The sequence below is a fragment of the Leptonychotes weddellii genome, chromosome 5, assembly GCF_054177405.1.
Source record: "Leptonychotes weddellii isolate Sample4059 chromosome 5, ASM5417740v2, whole genome shotgun sequence".
NCBI lineage: Eukaryota > Metazoa > Chordata > Mammalia > Carnivora > Phocidae > Leptonychotes > Leptonychotes weddellii.
This window is the reverse complement of record NC_138373.1, coordinates 78,080,722-78,094,669: the sequence shown is the minus strand read 5'-3', so window position 1 is coordinate 78,094,669 and position 13,948 is coordinate 78,080,722. Positions and strand designations below refer to the sequence as shown.

Here is a 13,948-nt window from a genome sequence, read left to right as displayed (position 1 = left end):
TCACAGTTTGCTTTTATCTTCCTAAATATGTGAATCTGAGCTCACAAAATCAAAGCCCATGCTTGGTTTAATGCTTGCAATATGAGCCCTTGAACAAATAAAATTAACTATTGCAGTGTGAAAAAAAAAAAAAGTTTAGGGAAGCCAGTGGAAGCAGTGATGAAAACAACTTGTGAAGAAAGGTGGAAGCTTATGTTGGAAAGAGAAGTGTAAGATTTTGACACTTGGGTTCAGAGAGTGTAAGAATAAACAATTGCAATGTCAGAAGGCAGACAGAGCACAGCTTTCATTTGAACTTGGGAGTGGAGGAGACGTGCGGAATCTGGCCAGAAAAGACCAAGTTAACGTACATCACAGAGCACATGTTTGTAGCTGGAAAAGACAGACTTCTCTAATTCCGGAGATAGGGTGGGAGAGGTGAAGTATCCTACTCATTTTAGGGATAAAACACTGAAACCAAACTTGCTTCATTTCATATAAATTGGGGGTTAGTAACGGAGTTTAGTACATGTAAAATGCTACATGAACAAGCCACAGCTAGCTTGTTTTCCCAAAACAAGCAATGTAGTAAATGTAGTAAATGCAACGTAGTAAACTGGCTTTTGCAAATATAATGATTTGGATGATTTATCTTGGAAAAAGGGCACTGAAGCCAATCCTGAGAGCAAGTTTATGATTTAAAGAAGAAGACAACCACCAATCTTGTGACTGGAAATCACAATGGATGAATTTATCAGGGATGAACATACCTTGTCTTCTTTTTGAGGTCGTCTTTAGGATTTTATCACGAAGAATATATCTCTCGATATGACAAAATCTGGAGGGGAAACCCTGACACTTATTGGTCCTTCACAACTCATGAATCCTTCCAATTACAAGGATTGTGAACTATTTCCTTTAACAGGGAATCCTTTAGTATTTATAAAAGCTCTTCAGAAGGTGGAGGCTGGGAGGGAAAGTGCACCCCAAAAAGACAAAAAGAATGAGGCATGTGGCTTCACCTAGTTGTCCGTCACTGCTCCTTGAAATAAATTATTATTGAAAACTATACCCACCTACTCCCAAGCCAACCCTTTTGCTGTTCCAGCCAAGTGAGTGGTCCTGCAGCTTTAGCTCATCTACAGTCTGCTGCTCTGTGACTCAGGCCTCTCTGTCTGCCAAGAGGACTCTGGGGTACCAGACAGCTGAGACACATCTTGATAGAAAAGGTTTTCTGATTGTCCAAGAAGAAGAAGAAGAAAAAAAAAAAAGCTCTGTCTACAAGATAACCAGAGGCACCAAATTACAATCCTCCTCCTGCAAGAAAAGAAACAGCACTTCTGCTACTGAGGGTATAATGGTATAATGGAAGTGTGTGTTTGTGAAAAATCTATGTTTGAGGACACATGGCAGCTAAAGCACAAAATGAATATAGTAAGTAGCTATTACTTACCCCCTTAGGGACGTGTCTTGTTTGTCTCTAGATCTCCCCACAGCACCCAGCACACTTCCTTGCCTCTCATCTTTCGCTCACTAAGAGCATATCGAATTAGTTCATTATCAGGACAATGCCTTCAGAAAATGAGAGATAGCTACCCTTTTATTTTTGCTGCACTTTAGATCAGTGACATCCAGCCTAAGAGGGCTTTGGGGCACAGGATTGGACTCAAGACACAAAACTGGATGGGCAAGTTACGATGGAGCCAATTGAGGAAACAGAACTCAGGGCATCACTGAACATCTCTGCCCTGCTGAGCACTTGGAAAAAACGCAAAAGTTGCATATCACTGGGCCCATATGCAATTGGTCCAGGACTGTTAGTTCAACCCTACTGGGAAAATAAGTCTACATTAGAACCAGTTTATGAAGCGAAGTCCTTTGCTCGTCCATCCATCAGGGGAGCAAGTGGAACACTTCAGCTCCGTCTGCACACCAGACCTGCAGGCAGGGCCAGGAGAGTGGATTGGAGAAGGAATTAGAAAGGCAAACACGTGTTTGTGGCAACTCCCTTTCCTGTGGACTTTTGCCCGGGTCTGGCCCCAAACCTAGGGCGGCCACGTCTGTAGCAGGACACCATCCTGCTATAGCACCGTCTGGTCCAGGAGTGAGGGAAAACTGCCCACCCAGAGTAGATAATAGCTGGAAGGAATGAGGATTTGGGAAAAGTCCCAGTGCAAGTTTAGGGCCAACCAGTCTCCACCTTCTCTGGCCCCCTCCCACTGCTTCCTCCCCTTTCAGCTGCTCTCGTTCTTATAAAACCTCCACAGCCTTTCGCAAACAGCCTGCAGGAGCCTCTGTCCCCTCTGCTGCCGCAAAAGCCAGTGAGACCAACCCACGGGACACAGAGAGACCATGAAGAGCCTGCTCCTTCCCTGCCTTCTGGCTGCCTGGGCTATGGCAGCTCTGTGCTATGGTGAGAAACCTCTCTCCTGCCACTTCTCTAGGTTTTCTCTTCTGCCTCTGATTTCAGTTTATTTTGATTCTTTTCCCTCCCTCCTCCTCCTCTCCCCCCTCTCTCTAATAGAATCTTAAAGTACCATCAATTTAACATTTCCCAAGCCCCGTGGACACTGATTTGTCCCATCAAGTCTTCTTCACATCCGAAATATCCAGATTTCTGTAGGCAACTTAACAAGCAGGTCCTGTCTATGGTAAGTCGCTATACACCTAGAAACTTTGCTGTTACAGAAAGAAGATATCAAATTCCCAGCCCCCTGAGTTCCCATTTTGGGGGATGTTTATTTATACTCTGTAACATTTCGTTAAAGGTATTAGTGAAATCACTCACCTTTAAGAAAATCAGTTTCACATGAAGTGTTAAGTTTAGCCCTCTGCAGGAACAGGACAATCTCATGAACTTCCTACATTCGTTCAGTGAATTAATTTAAAAATAGAGTTTCGGGGGCGCCTGGGTGGCTCAGTCCTTAAGCGTCTGCCTTCGGCTCAGGTCATGATCCCAGGGTCCTGGGATCGAGCCCCACATCAGGCTCCCTGCTCCGCTGGAAGCCTTCTTCTCCCTCTCCCACTCCCCCTGCTTGTGTTCCCTCTCTGGCTGTCTTTCTCTCTGTCAAATAAATAAAAACCTTTAAAAAAAAAAATAGAGTTTCGCATTTAAAGAATCTCAGAGAAAAAACGGATTGTATAATTTCGATTGTCAAAAGATAAATTCCACCTGGTTTCTCTCCGTTGTTAACTAGATCCGTGTCTGTTCAAAGCTTACGAAAGAAAAACTGAAGTAAGATTAGTTTCGATCTGTCTTACGCTTCAATTATCTGGATATTTAGATGCCCTTAAACCTCAATTGTATTAACAACCATTAGTACTTTTCTTCTGACTCTTGAAATTATTCACATGGTTTCTGTATCAGAGGATTTGGTGTTTTCATCTCCTTTTTAATTTTTGAAATAAAATCACTTGCTTGCAAATACAAACCTCTTATTGCCAAATTTACCTACTATGCACAGGAAAGTGGTAGAAAGAAGAAAACTTTTGCTTTGGCACCAGCTCAGTTTTTCCTCTGAACTGGCTGCAGCCCAGTGGGAGTTGTCAGCTGGAGCCAGTGGTTTCTGTGGCTGCCAAGTTCATACAGGTTCCTAAGAGCCTTTAGGAACCTCTTCGAGACCTATCCTGGTAGAGCCCAGCTGACCATCTCCCCACACTGCCTGGAGGACCTGGGCTATTTTTTGGACCCCTCTGTCCCTTTCTCAACCCTGCTCTTGGGCAGGTCTCAAATGAATCAGAGAAGAAGCCTCTCTGGAAATCTGTGTGTAGCACTTAAATTATCTTATTTCACTAGCCTGAAGACCTCGTAGCCCTTGGGAACTTTTAACCAAGACCACTTTTAACTTTTAACCACTGGTTCCTTCAACAACAGAAAAAACTAAAGTGTAAAGATCTCTACACCAAGGACAGAGCTAGAGAAACAATTCATAAATCCTAATGCCTGAAATTTGTAATAATCACACTGCTCACTATATTCTTCACATCTTTTTGACTCTTTTCTCTCCTTCCTTCCCTAAATTTAGACCGTTGCCATGTGTGATAAATAACAATCAAATGAATCTTTTTTTTATTCCAGAATCTCATGAAAGCATGGAATCCTATGAAATTAGTAAGTAAACATTTGACTTCCTTATTTAAATCTCATGCTTTAAAGAATCTCTCTTCCTATTCTTAAATTGACAAAATGGTAATATATGGAGGTCAAATAGGGAAGGGAAAGAGGGGGTCTCTTTTGGGAAAACTAAAGTAAATTTAAAAATCTAATGACTATAAAAATCTCCAAATGAGCAATTGTTGAAGCTTGAAATAGTGTAATATGGCCTTGAAGCTGCATTCAACAGAGTTGGAGGCATTTGGAAATTCTAAGCTGGCACCACATCAACCACACAGATGGAAAACAAGGAGTAATGACAAATGGCAAACTAGGGAATTAGAGGGCTAGTCAGCTGGGAAACCACGGTCGTCAGCATGTGGAATGCTATTGAGTATCTGGACTTACAAAGACTGAGTATAGGAAGAAGTAACATACCACTCTCATTTTCAATTTGTTCATTATTTTCATAATATTTACACAGTCTATTTCTGGTAATCTAAAGTTATGCTTTACAAGTCCTCAGGACAGAGAAAATTTCTCCTCACAGGAATTAAACACACACTGACCAGGAATACCAAATTGAGAAAGGCAAAGCAATTGCCCATAGGCGAAATAAAAAAAATAACTGGGGCCTATGTAACAAATCTCTAAAAAAACATATACTGATTTCTTTTGATCAGGCAGTTTATGAAACCCGCTTTATCTTTCCCTCTGACTTTTGTAAGATCTCTAGTTACATGAAATGCATGAGTTAATGAGTTTTCAAATATACTTATGTCAGGGAATATTCATGGAAATATCTCCAACTACTGCTTTCCTAAAACTGCAATTTTTTATTTTTTCTTTTAAGATCCCTTCATTAACAGGAGAAATGCTAATACTTTTATATCCCCGCAACTGAGATGGAGAGCTAAAGCCCAAGAGAGGTGGGTAACAAAACTTGATGAGGGGAGGTAATTTTTCCCAATGTAGCATCCCTGATCTGAACAGAATGAGAAACCCGTTTTTTTAAATCATATGTATTATTTCTAATTGTATCCCCAAATCATAGAATTTAAAAAACAATATAGAGAAAACAACTGGATTTCAAGAAGACTAGCTTGTGAAAGACCCAGAAAGCAGAGGGAGGGAGAAGGGAAAGGAGGACAGAAAGAAAATTTCTATTTTCGCTAAAAAAAAGTCCCCATTCCACCTTTCCCCCTGTTAAGTACCTCTAATATTGGGGGATGAATGGGATCTCTCTCCTATATTTTCTTATTCTTTCTTTTTTTCCCCTTTTCCTTTTTTTTTTTTTCCTACTCTATTTATGCTTCTCATTTTGGGCCTCTTTCCATCCCCCCCCCCCCCCCACTTTCTAGGATCAGAGAAAGCATCAAGCCTGCCTATGAGATCAATCGGGAAGCCTGTGATGACTTCAAGCTTTGTGAACGCTATGCCATGGTTTATGGATACAACGCTGCCTACAATCGCTATTTCAGGCAGCGCCGAGGGGCCAAATGAGATTGGAAAAAGTCTCTTTCTTTCCAGAGTCTGGTGCCTGGTTTTGTATTCCTTTGCAGTAGCATCATTGACCTACATAAACACATACGAATTGCTTCCTTCTTAAATGTTCTTGTCTGACTGCTACCCTCCTTCCTGCCCCCAGGTTGATAGGCAGTGAAAGAGCAATGTAGGGAAAGGTCAAGAGGGAGTTCAGATGTGTGATTATTACACAATAAACTGTTGGTTGGATACTTTCATTTTGTGAGTCTGATTTCTTCTGGAAAAAGTGCTGAGATATTTAAACCATGGCCCACCTAACCCAGAATAGGAAATTCTGTTAATCATATTCTAGTGTTGATTAGAAACATAATTACATAGAAAGAATGAAACTTAGAAGACATTCAGCCATAAGTTGTCTAGACTCTATCTTGGGATTGGTGAATGCCACCTATTATACGTTTTCCAGAGTTTTCAAACCTCAGAGGTGATTAATCATGATTTTCCTGCTCCTAAACTTTAAATGACCCTAAATTCCTTCTGTGTGGATTCCAGGCTCTATCCTGGCTCATCACCCTCATCATAATATCTTGAGTGTTATCATTTCCTAAGATGTCACAGTTTCAACTCACTTGGGCCAAGAAAATGTCTGCTTTCACAATCACCAGAGATGTTTAAACAATTCAGTCATGGAGTTTTGGAGCCAGGCAAGATGATCTATATCTCCCTTAAGCTTGGTTTGCCAACGAGGAGATGAGGCTCCAGAGTCTCCTGCTTGGTAGTTCGAGACAGAGCCCAGGACTTCTCAATCCCACTTCAAACTGCTCTTCTCTTCCATGAGAACTCATTCATGTCCAACTTTTACATCCATTCCTTTTGGTAGGCCCACTGCCTTCATCTCCTTAGTGGATAATCTTTCTAATCCTTCAAAATCCAGCTGAAAACTCAAGTACTTTATGAAATCAGTAATGATTAAATCCACCCACCTCCTATCACACTACTCAAGCCAGTGTCTAGCCCTTCAACAATATATGTAGAATCAAGTACAATAATATTATTCAATTCATATTTTGATTAAAGTTTCTTTTTTATGTATATTTTCTTGGCTAACATTATGGTAAGAAACTGCAGTTTCTTTTCTCTCTACAGGCTTGTTAATATGTTCTGTTCACAAAGGGTTTTTAATGAAAGCTGACTAAAAACAGACTGACTAGTCATGCCTGGGAGTGCTCACCCAATTTGGAAACTGTTACATTCATCATAATAATGTGTGTTATATAATTTAAACCATCATCATATTAATATGATGATGAGCGTTTTATCATTTTCTAAGCTATTTTGCATGTGATAACTCATTGGGTCTTACAACAACCTAGAAGATGGGTAATATTTATTAGATGGTAAAATTGAGACTCAGAGAAGTAACTTCCTGAAGACATTGTAGTAAATGCAGTGGTATATCACTCAGGCTGAGATATTATTCCCCTGGCCACCAGATATATTGGCAGCTGATGGTTCCCAGCTAAGGACTTGAGTGCAATTCTCTACAGATCTCTAGGGCTCTCTCTTATGTGCATCTCTCTTCTCTCTGGTACTCTTCTTTGTGATCACCAGCCACCTCTCTGGACTCCCAGCTCTATCTCCTCAATTTAGGAAGGCCATACGGCTCTGGTGGGTTCTATTGTCTATCCTATGACCTGAAAACTTTCCAAGAAGTTGGGGCAGTTATAGGACTCATCCTCATTTGCATCAGTGTCAAGGAGTCCAAAAGAAGGCAAAAATGGGGGGAAAGAGGAACAAAAAAACAAAAGGGACAAATTGAAAAGCAAGATGATAGTCTTAAACTTATCACAGTAATCTCATTATATGTAAAGAGTCTAAATAGTCCAGTTATTTTTTTGCTTTTACATATGTTATAGATCTTACTGGACATTTTTGTTATTTTTGCTTTAAACAGTCAATTTTTTTTTTATTTTTTTAAAAAGATTTTATTTATTTATTTGACACAGAGAGAGAGACAGCTAGAGAGGGAACACAAGCAGGGGGAGTGGGAGAGGGAGAGGCAGGATCCTGGCTGAGCAGGGAGCCCGATGCGGGGCTTGATCCCAGGACCCTGAGATCATGACCTGAGCCAAAGGCAGATGCTTAACGACTGAGCCACCCAGGCACCGCTAAATAGTCAATTATTTTTAAAAGGCATAGATAATACCAAAAAAAATCTCATACATTTACCTATGTAGTTTGATTTCCACAGCTCCTCATTCTTCTGTATGCATCCAGATTTCTATCTGGTCTCATTTTCCTTCTGCCTAAAGGATTTCCTCTACCATTACTTTTAGTGCAGATCTGCTGGATTCTTTTGGTTTTGAAATCTTGCCTTATTATTTGAAATATTCACTGCATATCAAATCCTATGTTGCCAGTTTTTTTCTTTTAATTCTCTTAAGATGTTCCACTGTCTTATAGCTAGCATTGTTTCTGCTATAAATCTGTTGTCATTCTTATCTTTATGCTTCTGTATGTACTGAGTCTTTTATGTCTTGCAGCTTCTAACGTTTTTCTCTTTATCATTGGTTTTAACCAAAGTGATTATGACGTACCTTCATGTGGTTTTTCCTTATTTTTCTTGTTCTTGAGGTTTCTTGAGCTTCTAGGATTGCATTAAATTTAGAAATTATCAGTCATTATTTCTTCAAATATTTTCCTTCCTTCACTCCTCTTCTCCTTTGGAGACTGAAATGACATGCACTTGAAGTTGTCCCACAGCTCCCTGATATTACTTTCATTTTTATAAGTTGTTTTTGCTCTGTGTATTTCATTATTGACAGTTTCTTTAAATGTGTCTACAAGTTTGTTAACTTATCTTCAGTAGTATCTAATTTTGTTAATCCTATCTAGGGCATTTTTCATTTCAGACATTAAAGTTTTCACCTGTAGAAGTTTGATTTGGGTGTTTTCGTATTTTCTGTCTCAATTTTTTTAGCATCTTAGATACAGTTAGGATAACTTTTTTAATATCTTTGTTAATTCCAGTATCTATGTCACTTCCACATTGGTTTTGATTGGTTGATTATTCTATTTCTTATGGATCTTAATTTCCTAGTTCTTTGAATTCCTGGTAATCTTTTATTTGACACCAGACATTGCAAATTTTATTTTTGTGTGTGCTGGATACTCTGTATTTCTGTAAGTATTCTTGAGCTTTGTTCTGGGACAGTTAAATGACCTGGGAAAGGCTTCATTACTTAAATCTTGCTTTTAAAAGGAGACCAACTCAGTATTTAGTCTAGGGCCAGTTGCTTCCCCCACACTGAAGAAAGACCCTCTGAGTACTGTACCCAATGTCCCATGACTGGGTGGTAGGGAGGAAATAATCCCAGCCCTGAATTAATGCCAGTCACTATTCCCTCTATTCCTCTTGGATGATTATTTTCTTATATTTATGTGCCAATCAATTCTCTGCTGCATATCCAGATATCCAGAGATCCCTTTCTTGGTAACTCTCCTCTCCAGTATTTTGCCATTTAAATTATAACCACAATATTCTCTTAGGACTTTCAACTCATCTGAACTCAAAATGTTCACCATATTTCACTTTGGTTCCCCCCTCCCTGAGCCATGGCCTGGAAACTTTCTTAAGGCAATAAACTGAGGCAATCACAGGACTCACTTTGTTTGTTTCTCATCTCTTAGGGATCACCATCATCTTTCATTGATTGATGCCCAGTGTCTTGAAAATCATTGTTTCATATGTATTGTTGTCTGTTTTCTTTAGTTATTTCTAAAGAAAGGGTAAATCCCATTTAAGACTCCATATTGCCCAAAAGCCCACTATTGGACGGGACTATTCTGAATGGTCATCTTAGCCTCAGAGTTTCCCCCTGGAATTGGCTGAGGCATTTATTGGAATTGTACAACAGCTCAAATGTTCACTCTGTCTAGGCCTATGTTCCTCACCCCTCCCATGTTGTACCCAAGAGTACTTCCCTATAAACCATCTGCACACAAATCTCCAAATCTTAGAGTCTGTTTCCCAGGAGCCAGATCTGTGACCACCATTCAGTTGGCTAATAGGGGGACCCGGGTCTTCCAGCTCCAAACCTCTTGTTTTATCAATCACACAACATTAGATTCATAGCTTTTGAGCTGACAAGGAGTTCAGCAAAAACCTCATTCAACCCCCTCATTTTATGTTGAATAATTTGAGAGCTTAGAGACTAAATGACTGTTCCAAGGACAAGTATTTTATTTTCTTGAGAAATTCACTTTAGGCCTCATAAAATCTAATTCCTTAAGCCAGTTTTTAAAAGGGTTATGTACAAATGGTCCATATATTTGTATCAACCTTTCATTGTATGCAGTCACAATTTCCAATCTGATAAAGCTAGTTTTAATGTAGTTTCAGGTCAGTCAAAATTTTGTTTATACACCTTCTCTGTTCTATTTCTTTCTTTGAAATAATTTGGTTTTTCAGGATGCCTAGGTGGCTCACTTGGTTACAAATCTGCCTTCAGCTCAGGTCATGATCCCAGAGCCCTGGGATCGAGTCCTGCATCGGGCTCCTTGTTCAGCTGGGAGCTTGCTTCTCCCTCTGCCTGCCACTCCCCCTGCTTGTGCTTGCTCTCTCTCGCTCTCTCTCTCTCTGACAAATAAATAAAAATTCTTTAAAAAAATATATAATAATAATAATAATTGGTTTTTCAGAGCTAAGACACATGAAGTGACAGGTCACAGGCCTTATTTTCTTCCTCATTCATGACCTTGGTAAGGCCTTTCATGAAGTAGTACATCCTGGGAACCAAAGAGTGCTTAAACAGAGTCGGAATGCTCTTCTCCCACCCCATAAAAGCCATCTTACATTTTAGCATAGTGTTTGAGAATAAAGACTTTGTAAAATAAGATTATTCTAGTACCCATCTTAACCTTGTTGTAAATATCAAATAAATGAAATATATGTGAAGTACACAAAACACTGGCATACAGTAAGTGCTTAATAAATGTTAGCTATTTCTACTGTTGTTTTCTATTGTACTACTTCTATTATTGTAATGTACTATGCTCTGGATATTAAGAAATGGCAAGATGATCTTTCTTTGGGGATTCCCACTTACACTTTGAAAGCAGCCAGCAGAATTTACAGCCAAAAACTATTGATAGCATAGGCCAGCTTGTACCTATTCCATTCTTCCTCAATTCTCCCCCATGCCTTATCTACCTGTGCTGATGAAACATGTAGTTTTAGAATCCTAGGCCAGGGAAGTTCATTTTTGTTTAAGGAAAATTCATTATCTTAGCTTTTATGTTCACCTGGGTTTAGAATTCATGCAACTATATTTTTATGCAGTCATAAAAGTGTCCATATTAGAATGGAGTTAAAGATATATACTTAAATAGTAGTACTAGTAGTATATTCAAGCACTATTTAAATCCCTATGGTTACCTTTTCAATAAAGAAAATCTGCAAGTAATAGCCTTTCCTTCACTTCCTCAATTCTAACACTCTAGCCCAGTTCCTTGCCATAATACAGAATTCTAATGAGAGAAAATTCTATACTGAACTTATTTTGATTTGGAACCCTGAAACTTTGCCCAGATTGCCTTTTTTTATTTATGAACTAGAGTTCTATTTCATCCTAGATGGCCCTCTTCTGGAGCCCAGAAATTGCTACCTCTCTGACTATTGCCAGATATATCTTCTGCCATACCTCCTCCATCAGTAAGAATCCCTAGCAATTGATGTTAATTCAGAACAGAATATATTAATCCACTCCACTTTTTCTGCAAGAATGGGGCATCTTTATCCATGATGTGTTATACAACCTAAACTACCAAGCATCATACAATGGCATGTCCCCAGTAGGAAGACTACATGGGTTCTCAGACCCCAGATAAGGAAGCAGGAGTGGCTCTATTTATCATATTTTGTAACCCACATGAAGAATTTATACTTTCCCTCCTTACAATTCTAGTATCTGTGGGTTGGAAATCCTGATTTAGATAGAGAGAACGATTTCACCACAGGACATTAAAAGAGTCCCATTTAAGCTCTAGATGCTGTCACATCAGTCTCTTCATGCTAAGAGAACAATGAGCAAGTAACAGAGTCATCTTTTCTAAAAGGGATAATTGAACCTGTTTATCAGGAGAAGGTAGGGCTTTTGAATCTAAGAAGAAAAATACATTGGATATCTTGGTAATCCATTGGAATATCTCCTGACATTTCTCTGCCCAATTGTGATAGTAAATGGGCAAATAGTATATCAGCCGTGGTCTGAGAAGGGCATGGTGACCAGCTCACAACTCTCAGGAATGGGGATCTATTTCACTCAGTAAATTACACATCTAGACCACCACATGTGTTAACTAAGAGTAAGGTGATCGAGAATGGGTAGTTGAAGAGGGAAATAGTTTCAGTAGTGACTTTACAACCAGCTGCCTCAGCACGGGCTGTAGTTTGTCCGACTAACCTTTGTAAGTATTCTAACATGCTCCAGGGGTGAACTAGACTTCAAATATGAGACTACACCAAAGGAGAAACAATAGAGCTAAGAAAGAGGAGATCACTGTTACACTAAACACATTTCTATGAAACAGCCACAGTATCCAGGAAAAAGTGACTAGATTGTAATTTTTTTCCTGGAAAAGAGACCAACCAGAATCCTGGAGAAGCTATTTCTGAAACATATTGTATGAAACAAGTGGATGTAACAGGGCAAGTGTGGACTGTAATTGATTTTATGGTGCTTGGCTCAGGTCCCTCAGGACTGAGGCACTCATTCCCTCAAATGCCAGCAGCTGATGGCTTTGAGTGGGCTGAGTCCCTCTCCCAAAACTGCCCTTAGCTGAAGAGAGCAGCTCGCTCCAAGTCATGAAACAGCCCACATCTCAAAACTGGTCAATGCAAGGGCATAAAGACCTAGGCCTTTACCCTGACACTGGTATCTTTCAGTCTTGTGATTTCCTTCTTTTTTATCTTTCCTTCCCCTTGCAAGCTCCAAGCCAGAATGTATTTGGCTTAAGTACTCAGTTTATGATATATATATATATATATACACACACACACAAATACAGCAGAGGTAGGATATGGAAATCTTTTGATGGACTCTAAATTCATCCTGAGATTGAAATTGGCCCTGGTTATTTCTGATTTAAAAATGTAAACCCCTCTCCTTCGAGTTATCCTTAAGTAAGTTGATGCGAGGGACTACATTATGAGACTCATCGGTTAATTTCTTTAGAGAAATGAACTGGGTGACCCATTGGGGGTTTTTCCATCTCTCATTTCTCTGAATTCAGGCATTGAAGGCTAACCAACGAACAAGAAAGCCAGGAACATAAGTCATCTGGGGTTGTTAAAACATGAGGTTAAGCTTTGAAAAATACTGTTCAGAAATGTGCTCTTTTCTCAGTTAACAGAGGAGATTTTTATGGTGCTTGCCTAGAAACACTCTGACTCCTTTACTTTGGAGAAAGCAATACACAAAATTTATCTCTGGCCATTTCATCTAAGGATAATGACCACTCCTTTTGACCACAAACCTATAATAAAATAGGAAAATAATCTGCATACATTTAGATACAGTTTTTAAACATTCTGAGAGAGAATTTTCCTCTTTACAAGAAGTCTTGGAAATGTTCCTAAAGATAATGATTTTGTATTATAAAAATATTCAAAGAAAATCCTAAGTGCTACGACTTACCCCTAGAAGTAAATTAGACCTCAAACAGGAAAGTATACCAAAGAAGATGTCATAGAGCTGAGAAAGAGGAGATAAATTTTTCACTAAGCTGGTAAATACATTTCTATATACACCCATGCTATCCAGGAGAAGGTGGCTAGAACTACAAAGTTTAGTAAAAGCATAAGGACAAATAGCACCCATCTCTTGGAAAACATAAAAGGAATTAAGAATTAGAAGGAAAAAATGGAGCAAATTTAGGACAGCGTTTCTCAAATAAGTATTCTAAAGAATGATGTCCCAGTCAGTGTCTTGCCAAAAGTTGTTTTATGCCCAAATAAGTTCTATTGTTTTTGCATAATCTCCTCTTAGAGATACATATTTATGGGAAATTTGCTATATTAAACCCTCTTTGTGGTCCATCAGTAAAGGAACCTGTTTGAATCTATTTAACACAGGGGTACACAAGATAATGTGACAATAGAATATTCTTTTTAAAGGGTATTTGTCACCATCTTGCACAACTTACTTCAGAATTATTGGTCAAGCCCAACCTGTCTCTCTTTCCTTCTATAGCATGCCTACCATGTATTTAACATTTAACAAGTATTTATCATATACTTGCTCTATACCACACAGTATGGCCATGCAGTAGAAAATGATCAGTTTGCACTTAAATCTCCAGTGTTGGAAAATTCTCTAGGTCACATGATAC

The 13,948-nt window shown here is 39.1% G+C and overlaps 1 protein-coding gene across 1 annotated transcript; it reads left to right on the top strand.

Moving 5' to 3' along the window:
* Nucleotides 1-2,234: 2,234 nt before the first annotated feature.
* On the top strand, nt 2,235-5,814 carry MGP (matrix Gla protein). Its single transcript, XM_031028637.1, has 4 exons — nt 2,235-2,392; nt 4,058-4,090; nt 4,926-5,001; nt 5,434-5,814. Exons 1-4 carry the CDS (start codon nt 2,332-2,334, stop codon nt 5,573-5,575), a joined length of 312 nt encoding a protein of 103 aa, XP_030884497.1. The 5' UTR covers nt 2,235-2,331; the 3' UTR covers nt 5,576-5,814.
* The last annotated feature ends 8,134 nt before the right edge of the window (nt 5,815-13,948 follow it).